Source organism: Nannospalax galili, unplaced genomic scaffold (assembly GCF_000622305.1).
Source record: "Nannospalax galili isolate Female #2095 unplaced genomic scaffold, S.galili_v1.0 scaffold589, whole genome shotgun sequence".
Taxonomy (NCBI): domain Eukaryota; kingdom Metazoa; phylum Chordata; class Mammalia; order Rodentia; family Spalacidae; genus Nannospalax; species Nannospalax galili.
The window spans coordinates 5,469,297-5,486,294 of record NW_008360324.1 but is presented as its reverse complement, the minus strand read 5'-3'; the positions used below and the strand labels follow the sequence as shown (position 1 = coordinate 5,486,294).

Below are 16,998 nucleotides of genomic sequence, written 5' to 3'. Positions count from 1 at the left end.
TAATCCGAGCCCTTGGGAAGCAGAGGCAGGTGGAATTCTATGAGTTTGGGGCTGCTTAAGTAAGAAGAGCTTATTGGAAAAAATGTCTGACAAATACACTTGAGCCTTTACTTGAAGCCACTTGTGTCTACAGGGCTGGAGTTATAAGTCTTAGTGAAAGTAATCTGTACTTGTGAGATATTTTCTTCTCCTACAATTCCCGGGAGAAAAGATGCTTCTGGTAAGGACATTTGAGTGCTGCGGAACCCTCCAAAGGGATTTCAGTATATTATTGGAATTCTGCTAATGCTGATTCTCAGTTCTGTCTTTTGTCCTGCTGCCTAGAGAGGCCTTCTCAGGGGAGTGACCGTTGTCCAATCGCCAAATGGAGAGGAGCCTCCTGTACTCTCCCTACAGCAGGCAGAGCTCAGAGATCTCTGTTAGTGGAAGAGTTGGGGGTGGAGATCTCCCTTATCAAGGGTGGTGCTGACTGGGTTGAGTGCAAGGGTAGTGGAATCAGTACATCTTTATGTCAAATATGGAGAGGCAAACAGAGTGAAATGAGATCTGGTTGAAAATCTGAAGGATTTGCTTCTTGTAGACATAACACCTCTAATTGTGACACAATTTGTAGACAGTTTGTTCATAAAATAAGCATAAGCACTAGCTTTAGAATAGCAGGTGAGGTTGGGGCTTCGGAATAGAAGCAGGAGACTCTCGGGTACCGGGGACTGGGGAAAAGGACTAACTTCCAGTGATGGCCCCATCCTGAGATCGGTCCCACAGAACTCAGAAAGCTTGGAGGATGGTGGGAAGTGGGGAGGGGCGCTAAGTGAATGCCTGGAGGGTCGACAACATAGAAGGTCCTGAGGAGCCAGAGCTCTAAGGGCAGCCAGAGACATTGTATCTAGTGCCAACAAAGGGCTCAGAGAACATCCAAAAAATAGCATCAAGGCAGGGAATCAGGTGGCCGGAACTGGTCACCTCCTGCTTTTCTGTCACACTTGAGAATTTCTTCTGTTTACAGGGTCAGTATCTTTTAGTCATCCCAGTGGCCCCAAGCATTATAATTATCAAGAAGAGGAAGGTAAGGATAGGAGGAAGAAATGACTTTGTTGTAGTAATAGGAAGGTGGGGGAGATCCAAGAGCGGAACCCATAGGTGCTGTGACTGTGAGAATAGGAAATGGGCACAAGAGAGATCCCTCTGCTGAGGTCCTCAGCCCAAGGGGACCAGAGTCAGGAGCCAGCCCGGGATGATGAGACTGAGGTCTGCTGAAAGCACAGCCTAAGTCCATCAGGTTGAAGGATGAGAGGAGACTTTGTATATGTGCATCTGCCTGTAGGAGTGAAGGAAGTCAGGTATTCAATAATCCCCTTCCAGCCAGGCCGAGAGAGGAGCCTGCTTCCCTGGGAGGGGAGGGGATTCACTTGGGGAAGTCTGCTTTATAAGCCCATTGAAGAGGAAAAGCCAGGAGGCAAGCATCCAATTAACCTGACATCGCTTGCAGCCCAAGTATCTGCAGATATAAGAAGAATTTAATATGTGGAGGCTTGGAAGAAAAGTGACTAAGAATGGAAAACAGCCCCAGTTTATTTAAAAAATAGGTCAGACCCAACAAATCCAGGCGATGCTTTCCCAGCGGTTACTGATCTGGGAGACAGAGGGAGTGCTGAGTGGGAGCAGTGCAGTTTTGATTTGAGGCAGGCAGTGCTGTTGTACCACAAAGAGACAGCCAGGGGCTGATGGGAAGCATCGGGACATGGTGCACCACTACTGCCTTCCACGGCCACCCAGGAACCTGGTAGTGACTATAAGTCAGTCAGAGACCAACTCAGGCCACACAGCCTGAAGAGGGTGAAGCCTGACCAATTCTCAATTATCCACTATAGTGCTAAGGTACTTTTTAGAACCTTCAGTAGCCTCTCTTCCAGGGTTCCTTGGCCTTATGAGAATTTCAGTAGAACCTAGCTGGCAGGTGAGGGCTGGGCAGGAGCTAAGGGGCTCAGAGTGGATGAGAAAGGCAGGTTGCCATCTCCATGTGGTCAGCCCCAGCAGTTATGAGAATCATCACCCCAGAACCTGACCTGCTTGAAGACTGTGATGCTTGGCCCATGGGTTCTGATTCTGTGCATGGGGTACCAGCCTATGACCTGCCTGTGAAAGTCCACAAGGCGGGGTTCTAAAATCAAATCTAAACTCCAGTGGAAGCTCGTTCCCTCAGAACATTGGTTTGTAGACATGCTGATCCACCTTTAGAAAAGATTATCCCAACTACAAATTTAGTGCCAACAGACACTGGGCCCTCTTTTTTTCTTGGAGAGTCCCCAACTCAGTCTAGCAAACTAAAGGCTTAGGTGCATCACAAAGGAAAAATCTCCTTAGGTTATCTGGCCAATAATACTTGACCCTGGGTCACTTTTTCTGAGTCACTCTCCCCTGGCATGCTGGGTGAAGTGCCCCTAGAGACCAGTGGTTCTCAAACTGGCCATCCCTCAGACTCCCCTGAGGGTTTTCTGAGCACAGACTGCTGGGTCCCACTCTAGAGTCCCAGTCAGTGGTATCCCGTGTGGCCCAAGAATTTGTTCTCTTTAGCTTCCAGTGGAGGCTGATGCTGGTGGTCCAGGACCCACCCTCTGAGGACCACTGCTGTAGGCTCTCCTGCCAGCTTTGCCTGAGTCAAGGCTCCTGTATCCTCCCGATACCACTTCACCAGTGCCACGAACTGGGGCGGGGGACAGAACAGTGCAGTGAGTGATGAGACTCGGCCTGAGAGAAAGGGCTCCTGGGAAGGGCGGTTTTGATTGCATTGACTCCAAGGCCACAAAACAGTATATGAGGAGGGGTGACAGGACTGCAGGGGTGGCCCTGCTCCCACCTTCAGTGCTAGGGAAAGGCATCTGGGGGGAGGCTCTAGGTAGGCATGCTAGTGGGAGTTTGAGGCGAATGTTCGAGAACAAGCTAGGGAGCCCGGTGACAGTGAGAGAAGACAGAAGCAACTTGCAGGACTCCCAGCATCTGAACATGCACATCCTAGCCCCTGCCCATGATGCTTGGGGTTCCATCCTCCAGGGTAAGTGGTAACCTAAAATACACTGCCTTCCAGGCCCTACCGGGATCCATCCTGTAGCCCAGCTGTCAGGAGACATGGGTGCAGAGACAGGAGGACTGACTCCAGCCATCCTTGGCCAGACATGGACTTGAGAGCTCCCTATTTGGGGTATGACCTTACAAAGTAGTAACCTCAAAGCCCAGCAGAACCCACCATGAGTATGTTCTCCCTCCTTGTGGAATTCTAGTCCTGTCTAAAGATGACAGATGGTGCTAGAAGAGCTAATGGCTTATGTGACTATCAACAACAGGGCCACAGTTTGGATTGCAGCCTCAGAAGTGAATATGGGGCATGGAAGGGTGCAGAGCGCACCTAAGGATGATACTGGTGGAGGGGCCAGATGGGAGGATGGGCAGGGTCAGCGTGGAGGCAAGATGGGACCCCACTGACCTTTGGGGTCCCATCTCCCACAGTCCTCTTCCTTCTCCCTGTGGCTGCTGCAAATACAGCATTAGAAGCAGCCCACTTGGCATTTAAAGTGGGATTCGGCCTCTGTTCTCAGCCAAAGTGTTTTAAAGCTTGGGCTGGTGCCAGGAGGAGCCATTTATAGCCCAAAGGGCTCAGGTTAGCTTTGGTTCCCTAGCTTGGAAAAGACTAGCTGTCCTCTGTCCCTGCAGTGCATTGTCCTCTTCTCATGATCACCTTGCTGCCTGCCCCTCCTTAAAGCCTTCTTCTCCCTCCATCGCCTTTCCTCGTTCCAGTTCTAGGTCATCTTAGATTCCTGCTCTTATGTAGGCCTCAGTTTCTCCATCTAAAACCAGAAGCCTGCAGTGGACTCCCTTTAACCCCAACAAGCTTGGAGATGTGTCTACTTGGTTCCTCTGAAGCGTGTTTCTAGGCGGTTCATTCTCTTTGACCCTGTTTGTGCCCTGATTGCTGGGCCCCAGTCTGGGCCAACCCAAGTAGCTCCAGGCAGCAGTTGGGTTAGGCGTGATTGAACTAGGCCTCTCTGACGTCAGCACTGACAGCTCTGGCTCTGATGTGGTTGCACAGACACAGGTTTATGGCTTGGCTCTGCAACTTGCTAGCTCTGGGCTCTGCCCAGCCACTCAAGTACCTGTAAATTTTCGTTATTTCATCCGTGTATTTCAGAATCTCATCGAGTTATTACAACTTCAGCAAGCAATGTTTGCAAAGTGCATGGCAGAATGGTTATCAGTCTGCTCTAGCCTCCATCCCTCCGGAAGTTTCCTTCCTTTGGCCTTAACTTTGCTGTTCCTGTTTATCTCAACTCAGTGTTTCATGGGCTTGGGCCAGTTCATGCCTGTGGAATGGTAGGTTAGGAGAGAAATGGCTAAAGATATAAGGAAGAGCTGGCCAAACAGGAGGCAGGAGTCATGTCTTAAGTGGAAGACAAAGTGGCCAGCCTGACAATGAGAGTGATCGCAGCACATTGAAACCACAGGCTGTGTGGAGAGTGCCCTGAGCATGGGTCCCTGGAGGAGGGAGGAATTTGTATTAAAGAACCCTTTGCCTGCTCTGGGGCCCCAGCCAGACATGGGCAAGACCAAGTAGAGGCCACTGTGCAGTGGCACGTCCCAAAACTGAACAGTCATACTGAGCAGGCACGCTGGGGACTGGAGGGTAGAGCTACCTCCATCTCATACCGGAGGACTCTTTTGGGAGCTATGGGGGTTAGGACTCCAGCATGGTGGCACACACAGCTGTGTGGGACAGAGGTGTTGAAGTTGAGGGTCAGCTGGGCTCCACACCCCAGTTTACCCTCAAATTCTTCTCCTGACTTCTCTAGATTAGAGCCTTCCTTCCTCCCGTCCTCCCATACTTCTTTGCCCTTTTTTCCAAGGAGGACATGGGCCTTCTGACTTTATAGAAGTGACCACCAGGACCATGCTCCTTCAAATGTTTCCAGAGCCATGTGGGCAGCAAGTTCCCTTGCTTCCCCCACCAAGTCCCTCTCTCAGCAGCTTTCATTTGTGGCTGAACCATCTTTCTGGGTTGGATGTCTAGATTCCTCCATGGATTCTGACTTGTCCGTACGGGAACCTAGAAGGACCCTCTGTGTCTATTCCACAGGACATGCATGGTGCCCTGCACCTCAGCAGGTAGCTGTGGAAGGCAAAACAACATCCCATGTGGCCGAAAGCCCAGGGATTCAGGGGTGCTGCCTACCAACCGTCAGTCTCCTGGGAGAGCCCACAGGCAGAGTGCAGGTCTCCTTGTAGGAGCTGGTAGTCTTTGGAACCAGGCATGAAGCCCAGTTACATTTTTATCACTCTGGCTAGCTAGCGAGTTCACTGCCTAACTTGACCCCTTCATTCCTCGGCCTCATGAGTACAAAGCTGGCACATGGTAGATATTTGGTTGTTGGGGAATGAGATATGAGACTAAGAGTTCATGAAACAATGGAATTTGAAACTACAGTTAACTCAGAGGCAAGGGATGCTGGGATCCCCAGGAGCTTGACCACGCATGATGCTTGGACCAGCTAAGGGTTTTTGCTCTTGTTTAAAAGTGTGTTTAAATAGAGTTGGTATTGGGGAAATGTATAAAAGCTTCTCCAGCTTTGGAGGTGACTTTGTGATGCATTCTGAACCCACTGTCCTCCTGGGTGGGTGAATATCAGAAAACTCTAGAGAGGCAGCTTTCCCTTAGAGTCCTTCCTTGGAGTCAGTGCCTGGGTCCGTCACATGTTCCCGGGGGGAGGGGGGACATCTTTCTACTTTACTGTCTCCCTCTTCCCTTGTCGGCTCCCCTGGCTCCTCCTGGGACCACCGAACTCTTCGAAGGACCATAAATAGTGACTGCGGCTTGTCTCTCAGGCCCATCCTCACTCTTCCCTTCTGTCTCTCTCACATGAGCTCTTGCAGCACCCTATCCCGATGATGGCTCTGAAGACAGAGTACCAGCCTCAATTTCCCTCCAGAGGTCTATAATTGCATTTCATATTCTTTTGTAGTATTGGTCTTTGCTATTCACAAAAGCAGATCTAGAAAGAATGAATTACCCAAGGCCCAACACCCAGTGACAATTGCTGCCGATTCCAGTGTCTTCCCTGTGTCTCTTTTCTTCATGCATAGGCATGGACAGGTCTTAATTAACATATGACCACACAGTCTAGTCTCCTGTGTGTCTTCCTCAACCAACAGTTTACTGTGGACCTATGTGTGTTTAACATTCTTCCCACATCTTCCCACATTTTTCATGGCTGTATAACATTTTACAGTGATCCCTACCCTTGATTTAATCAGTTTTGTTTTGTGGAGAATCTGAATCGACTCTTGGTTTTTGCTGTTTTTAACTTTAACATTAGGAGAGAGCCGTAGTCCATCCTAAGACTGTAGCTCTCAAAATAGGTACTTGTACACATCTTGTGCAAATTTCATTCCCCAAGATGTGTACAAAGTGCTGAAATTTTGAGAGCTACAGTCTTAGGATAGACTACAGCTCTCTCCTGATGTTAAAGCTAAAAAATGCAATTGTAGGGCTGGAGAGATGACTCAGTGGTTAAGAACACTGGCTGCTCTTGCAGAGGACCTGGGATCAGTTCCCAGTACCCATATGGCCTCTAATAACTGTCTGCAACTCCAGTTCCAGGGGATCCAATGCCCTCTTCTGGCCTCTGAAGGCACTGTATGCAGGTGGTGCACTTACACACACAGAGACAAAACACACATACACATAAAATAAAAATAAATAACAAATAAAAAATTAAAGCATTTGTGGGTTACAGGATTTGTGCTTTTTAACATTCAATGAATTTTTACTCAACTGCCTTACAAAAACATCTTAATTTCATTCCCCAAGATATGTACCAATATATGCCTATTCCCTGACCCTGCAAACCTTGCAAAAGCAGCAATTGATAGTTTTCTGGAGGGGGAAATGAGATAAGGTTTTGTTCTCTTTTGAATTTATCTGATCTTGAGGAGTTAAACGTACCTGTCAATTTTTACCATTTATGTTTATTTTCACGTGAATAGACCACAGGATTCTTTGTCCCCATTAACTCAGGGCAGGGCTGCCCATCTCTTTCTTACTGGTTTATAAGCGCTCTCTCCATAAGCCAGGCTTTAACTGCCACTTGCCATATTTTTTAGGGTATACCTTTCAGCTTTTTTGAAGCTATGTATTGACTGGAGCTGCCTTCATACCCGCTTGCTAGACATCCTTTCTTCATGGCTTAATGACATTTCAAACTCCACACATCCACGCTGAGATTCATTCTTTTCTTCCACCCCAGCCTGCTCTTCCCCCTGACTCGCTTCTTTCTGTGAACGTTACCACTCTTTCCCTACTCACCCAACCTTAAGATGTGGATGTCATCTTTGATTCTAGCTTCCTTCTCTTCCCCATGTTCTGCTACTTGCCAACTTCTATGTATGTTCTATTTCTGCACTTCCTGGGCAGGCTGCCCGTCCAATGCCCCAGGAGTTCAAAGTCTCATTATTTTTTGCCTGGACTTTGAAAACAGCCTCCTAAATTCATCCACGCATTCCTTTTTCTTCCTTACTCTCTTCTTACTCTCTTCTCGCATCCCATTTCCTAACATGGTATTCAAACACTGGGCCCTGTGTACACAGGGCCCAGATCCCTGTCATCTATTAATTCCACCCTTTTAGCCTGACTATAACCTTCCCACCACATCCTCTGCTATCCCATCATGCAGCTCTCCATCAAGTTCGCTGCCTTCTCCCCCTCGTCCTTTCTGCTCAACCCACCACTTCCTTCCTTCTAGGATTTCCTCCTACCACCTGCACCAACCAAAGCCCATTGACAAGGCTCCCCAGTTACCCGTGGATTGCTGTGCTAGGATTTCTTAACTCCAAGTTAAAGGAATTCAGCTCTTTTGTAGAATGTACTTTATTCCAGCTTCTTGTGGAGTGTCTAAGGGTCTTAGGATCTTGAAAGCAGAGTCTTTGAAGGACCCAGGCCACCGTCTCCCCCAGACTGTTTTTCCCACATGGTGCCCTAAAACAGCAAGTGTTTGACAACTGTTGCTAGAATTCAAAGCAACTCTCATGTAGTGGAATGCAGGGCTTTCGAAGCCACTGCTATTTCCCATAGGCTCCCAGCTTCCTGGGAGTTGGCATACCTATCAGTCCATGGACACGGTATAAGTCTGCTTTGCAGGAGGTTGAGCTGGGATGATATGATGGCCTTTGGGACCAAGCACCAGTCATGGTCACCCCCACCCCAGCATCCTAATTCCCGTGGCTAGTGAATTCAATATCTTCCCCTTGACCCTGGCCAATGCATCCATCCATTTGCCTCCTTCCGTGGAAGCCACTTCATAAGCTGACTTGGGGACAGAGCCTCGGGGAGCCCCATGGAAAAGGAGACCTTGGAATCAGAGTTGAATGACAGCTAAAAGGTGCTGGAGGCCCCATGACTTTAACTGAGCACATGCCTGAACCAGCTAGGAGTTTTTCTCTCCTTAATGTATTTAAATGGAGTCAATATTGGGGTCAGCTGTGTGCAGAGCCTTCTTCAGCTGTGGAGGTGACTCTGCAGCCTGCACGGGAGTCTGCAATTGACACAGTCTATTTTTAGCCTTCCAGAGACCGTGACCAACATCCCAAGCAGAGGGTGAGCACACCTGCTGCATCCTGATGAGCCAGCCCAGCCTCTCTTTGACCCACTGAAAGCCTGTATAGCTAAACTTGGAAGTCTGCTGTTTCCCAGAGGTGGCAGCCTAGACACACCAGGAGATTGGGACATCACTGTCCCACAGCTGGCTCCCCTGAAGTCCCTGATGGAGAGGGTACTGTGCCTGCAGTTGCGGGGGGGGGAGCAGTCACTTGCATTTCTCTATCTGCCTTGTCCCAGGAGCCACCATTTCTCTTGTTTGGAAGTCTGAACTGACCCAGCTCATGAGGAGCAAATTGAGACAGGACAGGAATGTGATGAGTGACCTGAATGGTAATATTCATATTGGGAACAATAACCAAGCCCTTACCAAACTGCCATCATGCCTCCACTGAGAAACTGATCCAAATGCATTGACAGTTCTTACAAGGGGGTTTTCTTTCTCTATTTCTCTTTCAGTGTGTGTGTGTGTGTGTGTGTGTGTGTGTGTCCCCATATGTGTGTACACACACAAATATGTGTAGGCACATATGTGTGGATGCCAGGGGTAAACCTCAAGTGTGTCATTCCTCAGGAGCTAGACACCCACCTTTATTTGAGACAGGGTCTCCCTGTTGCCCCAGCTGGCCTGGATCTCACCACGTAGGCCACGCTGGCCTCCATCTCACTTAGATCTTCCTGCCTCTGTCTCTGCTTCCTGAATGCTAGGATTAAAGGTGTGTGCCACTATGCCTTACCTCTTACCTTGCCTCTCACTGGGTGCTGGGGCTCACCTATTGGGCTCCACTGTGTGGTTCATAAGTCTGGGTATCCTCTTGATCTCTGACTCCCCAGTGCGAGGTGCTAGGATTACAGGTATACATCACCATGTCTGGCTTTTTCCATGGGTGCTGGGGATCAAATTCATGCTTATGCAGAAGTGGCAAGTACTTTACTGAGTAAGCTGTCCCCCAGCTCCTCAGGGAGTCTTTATTAGGTTCTGTATTTAAAGAGGAGGAAACAGAGACATAGTGGTGACAAATGATTCCCCAGGGTCACACAGAGGCAGCAGGGCTGGGCCTCAGAGCCAGGTAGTGGGGTTCCGAGAATGCTTCCCCACTGTGCCTCTGGCTCAGTGTCTGTTTTCAGTTTTATCAGAGCCAGGAGAGATTCCTCGAGCCCACTTGGCTGTTTTATTTTATTTTATTATTTTATTTTTTTTGACAAGGTCTCCCTAGTCCCAGCCTGCCTGAAGTCACTATGTAGACCAGGCTGGCCTTGATCTCACAGAGATTCGCCTGCCTCTGCCTCCCAAGGGCTGTGATTAAGCACTGCCACAGCCCTGGTGTGCTGTTTATTGTTTTTAAACATTTCTGTCCTGCCTTGTGATTCCTTTGTTTCTCATACACCTGGCCCTGCCATTCCTATTTCCGGGACAAGTGGCCCTTTGGAATTGCCAGACTGGATGACTTCTGACCCTCCCTCCTCCCCTTAGCCTGGGTTGCGGGGCGGGCAGGGGGGTGTGTGAGGCCAGGAGGTGGGAGTGGGGGCAGTAGAGCCAGACTGGACTTCAGCATTCAGACTTAGAACAGTAGTTGGTAGTGTTCAGGAGAAAGGTCAGCCAGCATGGGGATCCTCAGTGCTGAAATTCAAGGCAAGCTATGAGTCTGAGACTAGGGAGGCAAGACAATGGCTCTGGCAGCAGAACAGGGACAGCTGTATTCAGGGGCGGCAAGTCCAACTTCAGCTCGCTGCGACTTGATGTGAAGAGAGAAGCTCATGGGCTTCATTTCTAAGGCTGGGGTTTGGGTTTGGTTTAATGAACACTTGTTCGGCCCTTTCCTAGGAACTTAAAAAAAAAAAAAAACAGTTTGTATAATTCTAGGACAACTTTAGAAGGTATAGCTCTTTTATTCTCATTTTAGAGATGGAGAAATGAGGCATAGAGAGGATAATAAATTTGCTCAACACTCTATAGCTAATGTGGTAGTCAGTTTTCCACTACTATAATAAAATGCCCAAGGCAGGGTAATTTGTAAAGAAAAGAGGTTTCTTTAGCTCATAGTTCTGGAGGTTTAAGAGTTCTGATAAAAGCCTCATGAGAGATCATCTTATAATTGCAGGAGCATGTGTCTTGTGCTGGATCCTATTATTATATCAGGAGCATGTGTAAGAGGGAGCAATCTTAGGGTGAGGTAGGAGGCTGAAGCCTTGTGCTTTATAAGGACCTTCTCTTGAGAACTAATCAGGGTCCCTGGAGGGACAAGTTCTCACTGTGTAGCTCTGACTGGCCTAGAGCTCACTATGTAGACCAGGCTGACCTCAAGCTCACAAAGATCCCTCTGCCTCTGCCTCTTGAGTGGAGTACTGGGATTAATGGTATGCACCACTATGCCTGGCCAGCTCCACCTCCTATCCCCTGCCTCCCACCTCACCACAGTGGGACCAAGCCTTTAATGTGTGAACCCTGGATGGATAAGCCACACAGAAGCTATGGCAACTGGGGGTGGGATGGGGCAGGGAGCTGGGCTTCAAGACACCTGTCTCTGGAATCCTGCTCTTCGCTCCTATCCTATGCTATACATCCTTCCCTTTGTTGAGTTTTCCCTGGTCCCTCTAAAGGAAGATGTTGTTTCCCCATTTGATGGATATGGAAACTGAGGCCAGATCAACTTAGGCCATCCCCCTTGTAACTGGGGTCAGTCTGGGTCTGTTTGGTGCGTCAGAGGCCTGTCTACAAATCACTGCTGTCAAACTGATGGCCAGGAAGCTGATGCAAATTGGTGCTGGGATGGAGGAGGGAGGGAGAGGAGTGAAATTGCTCATGGAGGCAGGACTAACTCTGGCTCCTTCTCTCTCCTTAGGTGAGCAGTGCCCCCCCTCAGCCCCCTCAGCCTGTTGTCCCAGCCAAGCCTGTACAGTGCATCCACCATGTGTCCACACAGCCCAGCTGTCCAGGACGGGGCAAGCTGTCCAAACTACTGAACCCTGAGGAGATGACTTCAAGAGATTACTACTTTGACTCGTATGCCCACTTTGGGATCCATGAGGTAACACACCTGGGTGGGGGTGGGGGACCAAATGGGACAGGCACGGCCCTGCCATTTCCTTGTTGCGTTCTGAAGGAGTTTAGTGTATTCAACGTTGAACCAGACCAAAGTAAACTCTCCATTTCCCCAGAGCCCCAACCCTCTCTCTGTCCTATGTGCCCCTCTGGGAAGGTCATGGTCAAGAATGAACCTGGACGAGGTGAACAGGTGTGTACGTGTGTGTGCACTCTGCCTAGAATCCCAGCACTCAGGAGCCTGAGGTGAGGGAGGAGGATTGCTGAGTTGGAGGTTAGCCTGGGCTACATAGTGAGTTCCAGGTCAGCCTGGGCTACATAGTAAAACCCTGCTCAAAGTATATAAACAACAACAAAATTAGAAGGAGGAGGAGGAGGAGGAGGAGGAGGAGGAGGAGAAGGAAAAAGAAGGGGAAAAGAAAGACCAAGGGATGCTTTGAACTTGTTTTACCTTCCTGCCCTGTCTCTGCCCTCACCCATCAGCCCTGGACACCCCATGTGGTCTGGATGTTTCTGATGCTGGCTAGGTGCTGATATGCTCACAGCCAGTGTCCCCAGGCTGGTCTGGTCTCCTCAGGGACTGTGATGCTCCTTCTTTAGGTCAGTGGGCATCTGCAGGGGCAGAGCCGAGGAGGGAATGGTCTTGTATTTAGGCCCAGCTCTGACTTTCTGATTCCAGTTCTGCAAGTTCCTAGGTCTGGACACCCAGTCCTCCTCCCAGTAGGGAAGTTAGACATCAGCCAGGACAGAAACAAACCTCATGGCCACTGTGGAGGGCAGAACTGAACTCCATGACACACCTCATTGTAATCCCCAGCCCTCTCCCATGCTGACTTCAAAGCAGGTAACATTGGTGGTATGTTTGCTAAGCGCTGCGCACAGTTCAAAGCATGTCACTGGTATCGTTTGACTTGATTCTAGTGAGACCCTGTGAGGAAAAGCTTTCCGCTATCAATGTACAAAGGGAGGAAAACGCCAGAAAAGGAGCGAATGCTCGCTGGCTTTGCAGATGCGTTTTCAGACGAACTCTTGCATCCCTGGCAATGAGATGGTTCGGGAAGCTCTGCTTCCATCCAAATTGCAAGGTCTCTGCCGGGAGGATTTTAATAAGAGCGGTCAGCAGTTTTCAGTTGTGAAATGCTGATTACGTGCTGGGTGTCGTTCCAAGCATCTTGGATTATTGGCTCCTTTATTCCTTGGACCAGCCCTATGCTGCTGCCGATGTCAGTCACCATTTCACAGCTGATCCAGGACCTTAACAATCAGACTGGCCCTCCTGGCCCTGGCTTTACACAAGCCCGGGACTAGTAAAGCAGAGCTGGAAATGAACCCTTCCCATTTTGGCTCAGGGACTTCATTCCTCACACCACTGTGCCATGTGCCTTTTAAAGTGCTCCCGTTCCTCTCTGCTTTGCCTCCCTCCCTCCAAATATTTTGAGTACAGAGTGGACTCACTTGCCTGTCGGATCCTTGGCAGCCTCCATGGAGACAGGGGGTAGAGGTGGGAAGGCCCCTCAGTTTCTCTTTTTAGTGTAGGGGGCTCAGCTTGCCCTGTCTAGGGGATACTCAAGATTCTCTGTGCTGCCTTCTACATAAACTATGAGTCTGGGTCTGTGGGGATCAGGCTCCTCTCTGAGGGTCCTGGCCTAGGAGGGAGGGAGCAGATGCTCCCTCAGGACTGGTGGAGGACCCCCAAACCACCCTTGGCCCTACTCCCCATCTGGTGGGGACCCTGTGCTAAGCCTGTGCTCACTGTGAGGCAGAAGGAACTCAGGTGACAGCGTCTGTCCCTATGAGGTAGGTTCTAAGGGCCTGTGACTCTGGGTGCCTATTAGGACTGATAACTGGGAAGCACATCTAGGACCCCAAATGGCCTTGGTGTGCCTGAAACTCCCTCACTGTAAACTATCCCTGACCACACCCATGCCAGCCCACTCTGACTCAGGAAGCCTCCCCAAGTTGCTGGGTCTACTTTGGCTCATAAAGCTGTTTTCTCAAGCTATGTTTGGCCTCTGTAATTCCTTCAGGACTTGGTGTCCACAGCCTGTGACCCAGGGCTTAGTACATTGTCAAGGTTCGTGTGTGTGTGTGTGTGTGTGTGTGTGTGTGTGTGTTTTGAGACAGTCTCACTCTGCATCCCAGGTTGGCCTCGAACTCTTGGCGACCCTCCTGCCTCAGCCTTCCAAGTGCTGGGAGTGTAGACTGGGCCATCAAGCCTGACTCTGCCAGGCTTTGTTGACCTAGCTGCTGACCTGTCCACTTGACGATGCCAGGAAGCAGCCCATGATAAACGCTGATGCCTTGGGAGGGGGTCAGTCTGACTCTGCTTGAGGGAGGGCAACAAAAGCCACCAACTGAGTACCAGGCTGGGCTCCCTCAGTTTGCTGTTTTAACAGCAAACCCATTTAGATGTGACGGTAGTACGCCACATCTAGCTTCAGTCCGGACCTCTTGCTGGTTCTGTAGGTCATCTGCAGACCCTGCTAGGGAACTGCACAGGTTCTTTAATACCAGGATGGCTAGATGATTGGCCCCTCTCCTGAAATCAGCCTCCACTCCTTTTCTGGCCTCCAAGATCACTGGATATGAAGGGAGATGGAGGCACAGGACTCAACAGTGCTCTGTGCAGAGGGTCGCTCACATCTCTTGATCAAGCAGCAGGGACCTGCTTGTCACCAGACAGCTCACAGTAATGTTTTGCCTGCGCAGGACCCAGAGGTCCCCAGGCCAGGCAAAACAAATCTCAATAAACTTCAGAGACTAAAACTGGGGCTGGAGAGATGGCTTAGTGGTTAAGAGTACTGATTGCTCCTGCAGAGGACCTGGGTTTGAATCTAGAAGTCACATGGCTGCTAACAATCGTCCATAACTCCAGTTCCAGGGTATCTAAAACCCTCTTCTGATCTCCACAGGCTTTGCATGACATGGGTGCACTTACATATTTGCAGGCAATACATTTATATGCATAAAATAAAAATAAATAAAATATTAAAAAAGATTGAAATCATGCACTATATGTTGTGTGTGTGTGTGAAAATGAATTAGAACTGGGCCTGAGGGCTCACACCTGTAACTAATCTCAGCTATTCAGGAGGCTGATGCATAAGGTTCAAAGTTTCAAGGTCAGCCTGGGCAACAGAGTGAGTTCAAAGTCAACTGCACAATTTAGTGAGACCTTGTCTCCAAATAAAGGGTGTGTGTTGGGGGGAAGGGATGAGGAATACAGCTTGTGGTAGAATGCTTGTCTAGTATGTAGGAGATCCTAGAGTCAACCCCAGCCCTGAAAGAAAGAAACTAACAGAATTAGATACCCAGAACAGTGTATCCAGAAAATCCCTGAATAACTGGAAATTAAACCACTCGTCTTAATATACCACAAACCATAGAAGAAAATGCAAGAGAAGTTAGAAAGCATCCCAGACAAAATGGCCCAACATGCCAAAAATTGTGGGATGCAGTTAAAGCAGTATTTTGAAGGAAATTTATAGCTTAAACGCTCAGATTAAGGAAAAAAGTAAAACACAAAAACCAAAACCCAGGTTCAAAGCTTCCACTCACAAAACTAGAGAAACAAGAAGAAACAAAATTCCAGTAAGTCAGAGCAAGGGAGCAACAGAGATGAGGATGGAAGTCAATGAAATGGAAAACATCAAAGCCACAAGTTCTCAAGAATTTACTGGCTTACATTCGTTGTACAAAATGATGGTTTTACTGTGGCATTTTCATAATGCATATCAGTCATGTTGATCTTGCTTACCCTAATTGCCCACTTTGTCCCTTCTGAACTCTCCAAATAGTTCCTTTTATTCTTTCACATGTTGAAAAACAACTGGATTGTGCATGTGAGGGAAAATACACAGATGCTTTCTGAGTCTGGCTTATTGTGCTGAACATGACTCTCTCCAGTTCCATCCATTTTCCCACACACAATGGGACTTTCTTCTTTGTGGGTGAGTAGTTTGCCACTGTGTAGATAGATATACCACAGGTTCTCCATTGATCCATACACTGATGGTCATCTAAACTGACTCCATGCTTGGCTACTGTGAACAGAGCCAATAAACAAAGCTGTGCAGGTAACTCTGTGATAATTTGGATTTGTTCAGGTGTGTGCCCAGGAGTGGGATTAGCAGGCTCTAGTGACTTTCATAGATTTATTTCTGGGTTGTCTAATCGATTTCATTCGTCTCTGTGTTGATTTTGTGCCAGCACCATGCTGTTTTTGTCACTATAGCTCTGTGGTATAATTTGAGAACGGGTATACGATACCTTCAACATTGCTCTTTTTATTCAAGATTGCTTTATATTCTGTATCTTTTGTGCTTTCATGTGGATTTTAGGGTTGATTTTTCTAGTTCTGTGAATGTTATTGAGATTTTCATGGGGATTGTGTGTTAAACTTTCAGTAGTGTGGCCATTTTCACAGTAGTAATTCTATGAGAAGTCTTTTTGCTTTCGGTGTGCTATAGTTTTTATATAGTTTCACACATTTAGTTAGGTTTATTCCTGGGTAGTTAACTTTTGAAACTACTATTAATAAGATTGTTTTCTGGATTTCATGTTTATTATTGATGTCTACAGAAGCTACTGATTTTTATATAACAATTTTATACCCTGAAAGTGTTTATCAGAGATAAGAGTTTTCTGATAGTCTTGAGGATCTTTCAATTATAGGACCATGTTATATGAAAATATGAATAATTTGACTTCCTTCCCTGTTTTTCTTTTTATTTCTTTTTCTTGTCTTATTGCTCTGGTTAAGGATTTAAGTGCTCTAATGACTAAGTGTTGAGGGAGGGGGCATTCCTGTTTTGTTCTTGATTTTTAGAGGAAATGCTTTTAGTTTCTCCCCATTCAGCACAATGTTGGCTGTAACTTTGTTATACTTAACCCCAAAGTTAATTTTCAAAAAGAGTAAGAGTAAGAGATGGAGAGATGGAGAGATGGTTAAGAGTACTGGTTTCTTTTGCAGAAGGCCCAGGTTCAAATCCCAGCACCCACATAGAAGCTAACAACTGTTCATAACTCCAGTTCCAGGAGATCTGACACCCCCTTCTGGCTTCCAGAGGCATTGAACACATGTGGTACACTTACATACATGCAGGCAAAGCACTCATACACATAAAATAAAAATTTAAAAAAAAATAGAGGGCCCGGGAGATGGCTCAGGGCTTAAGAGCACTGGATGCTTTCGAAGAAGGTCTGGGTTCAGTTCCCAGAACCCACATGGTGACTAACAACCATTTGTAACTCCAGTTTAACAACCTTCCATAACTCCAGTTCCAAGGGATCCGACATTCTGTTCTGACCTCCATGG

General features: G+C 48.1%; 1 protein-coding gene across 2 annotated transcripts in view; it reads left to right on the top strand.

The window, feature by feature from the left end:
- Prmt8 (protein arginine methyltransferase 8) overlaps positions 1–16,998 on the top strand; it is a 103,837-nt gene that overhangs the window by 27,419 nt on the left and 59,420 nt on the right. For both annotated transcript variants that reach the window (XM_008825475.2, XM_008825476.1), the window contains exon 2: positions 11,482–11,667. In XM_008825475.2, coding sequence (XP_008823697.1) covers positions 11,482–11,667 — 186 coding nt within the window. The remainder of the gene's footprint in view (positions 1–11,481; positions 11,668–16,998) is intronic.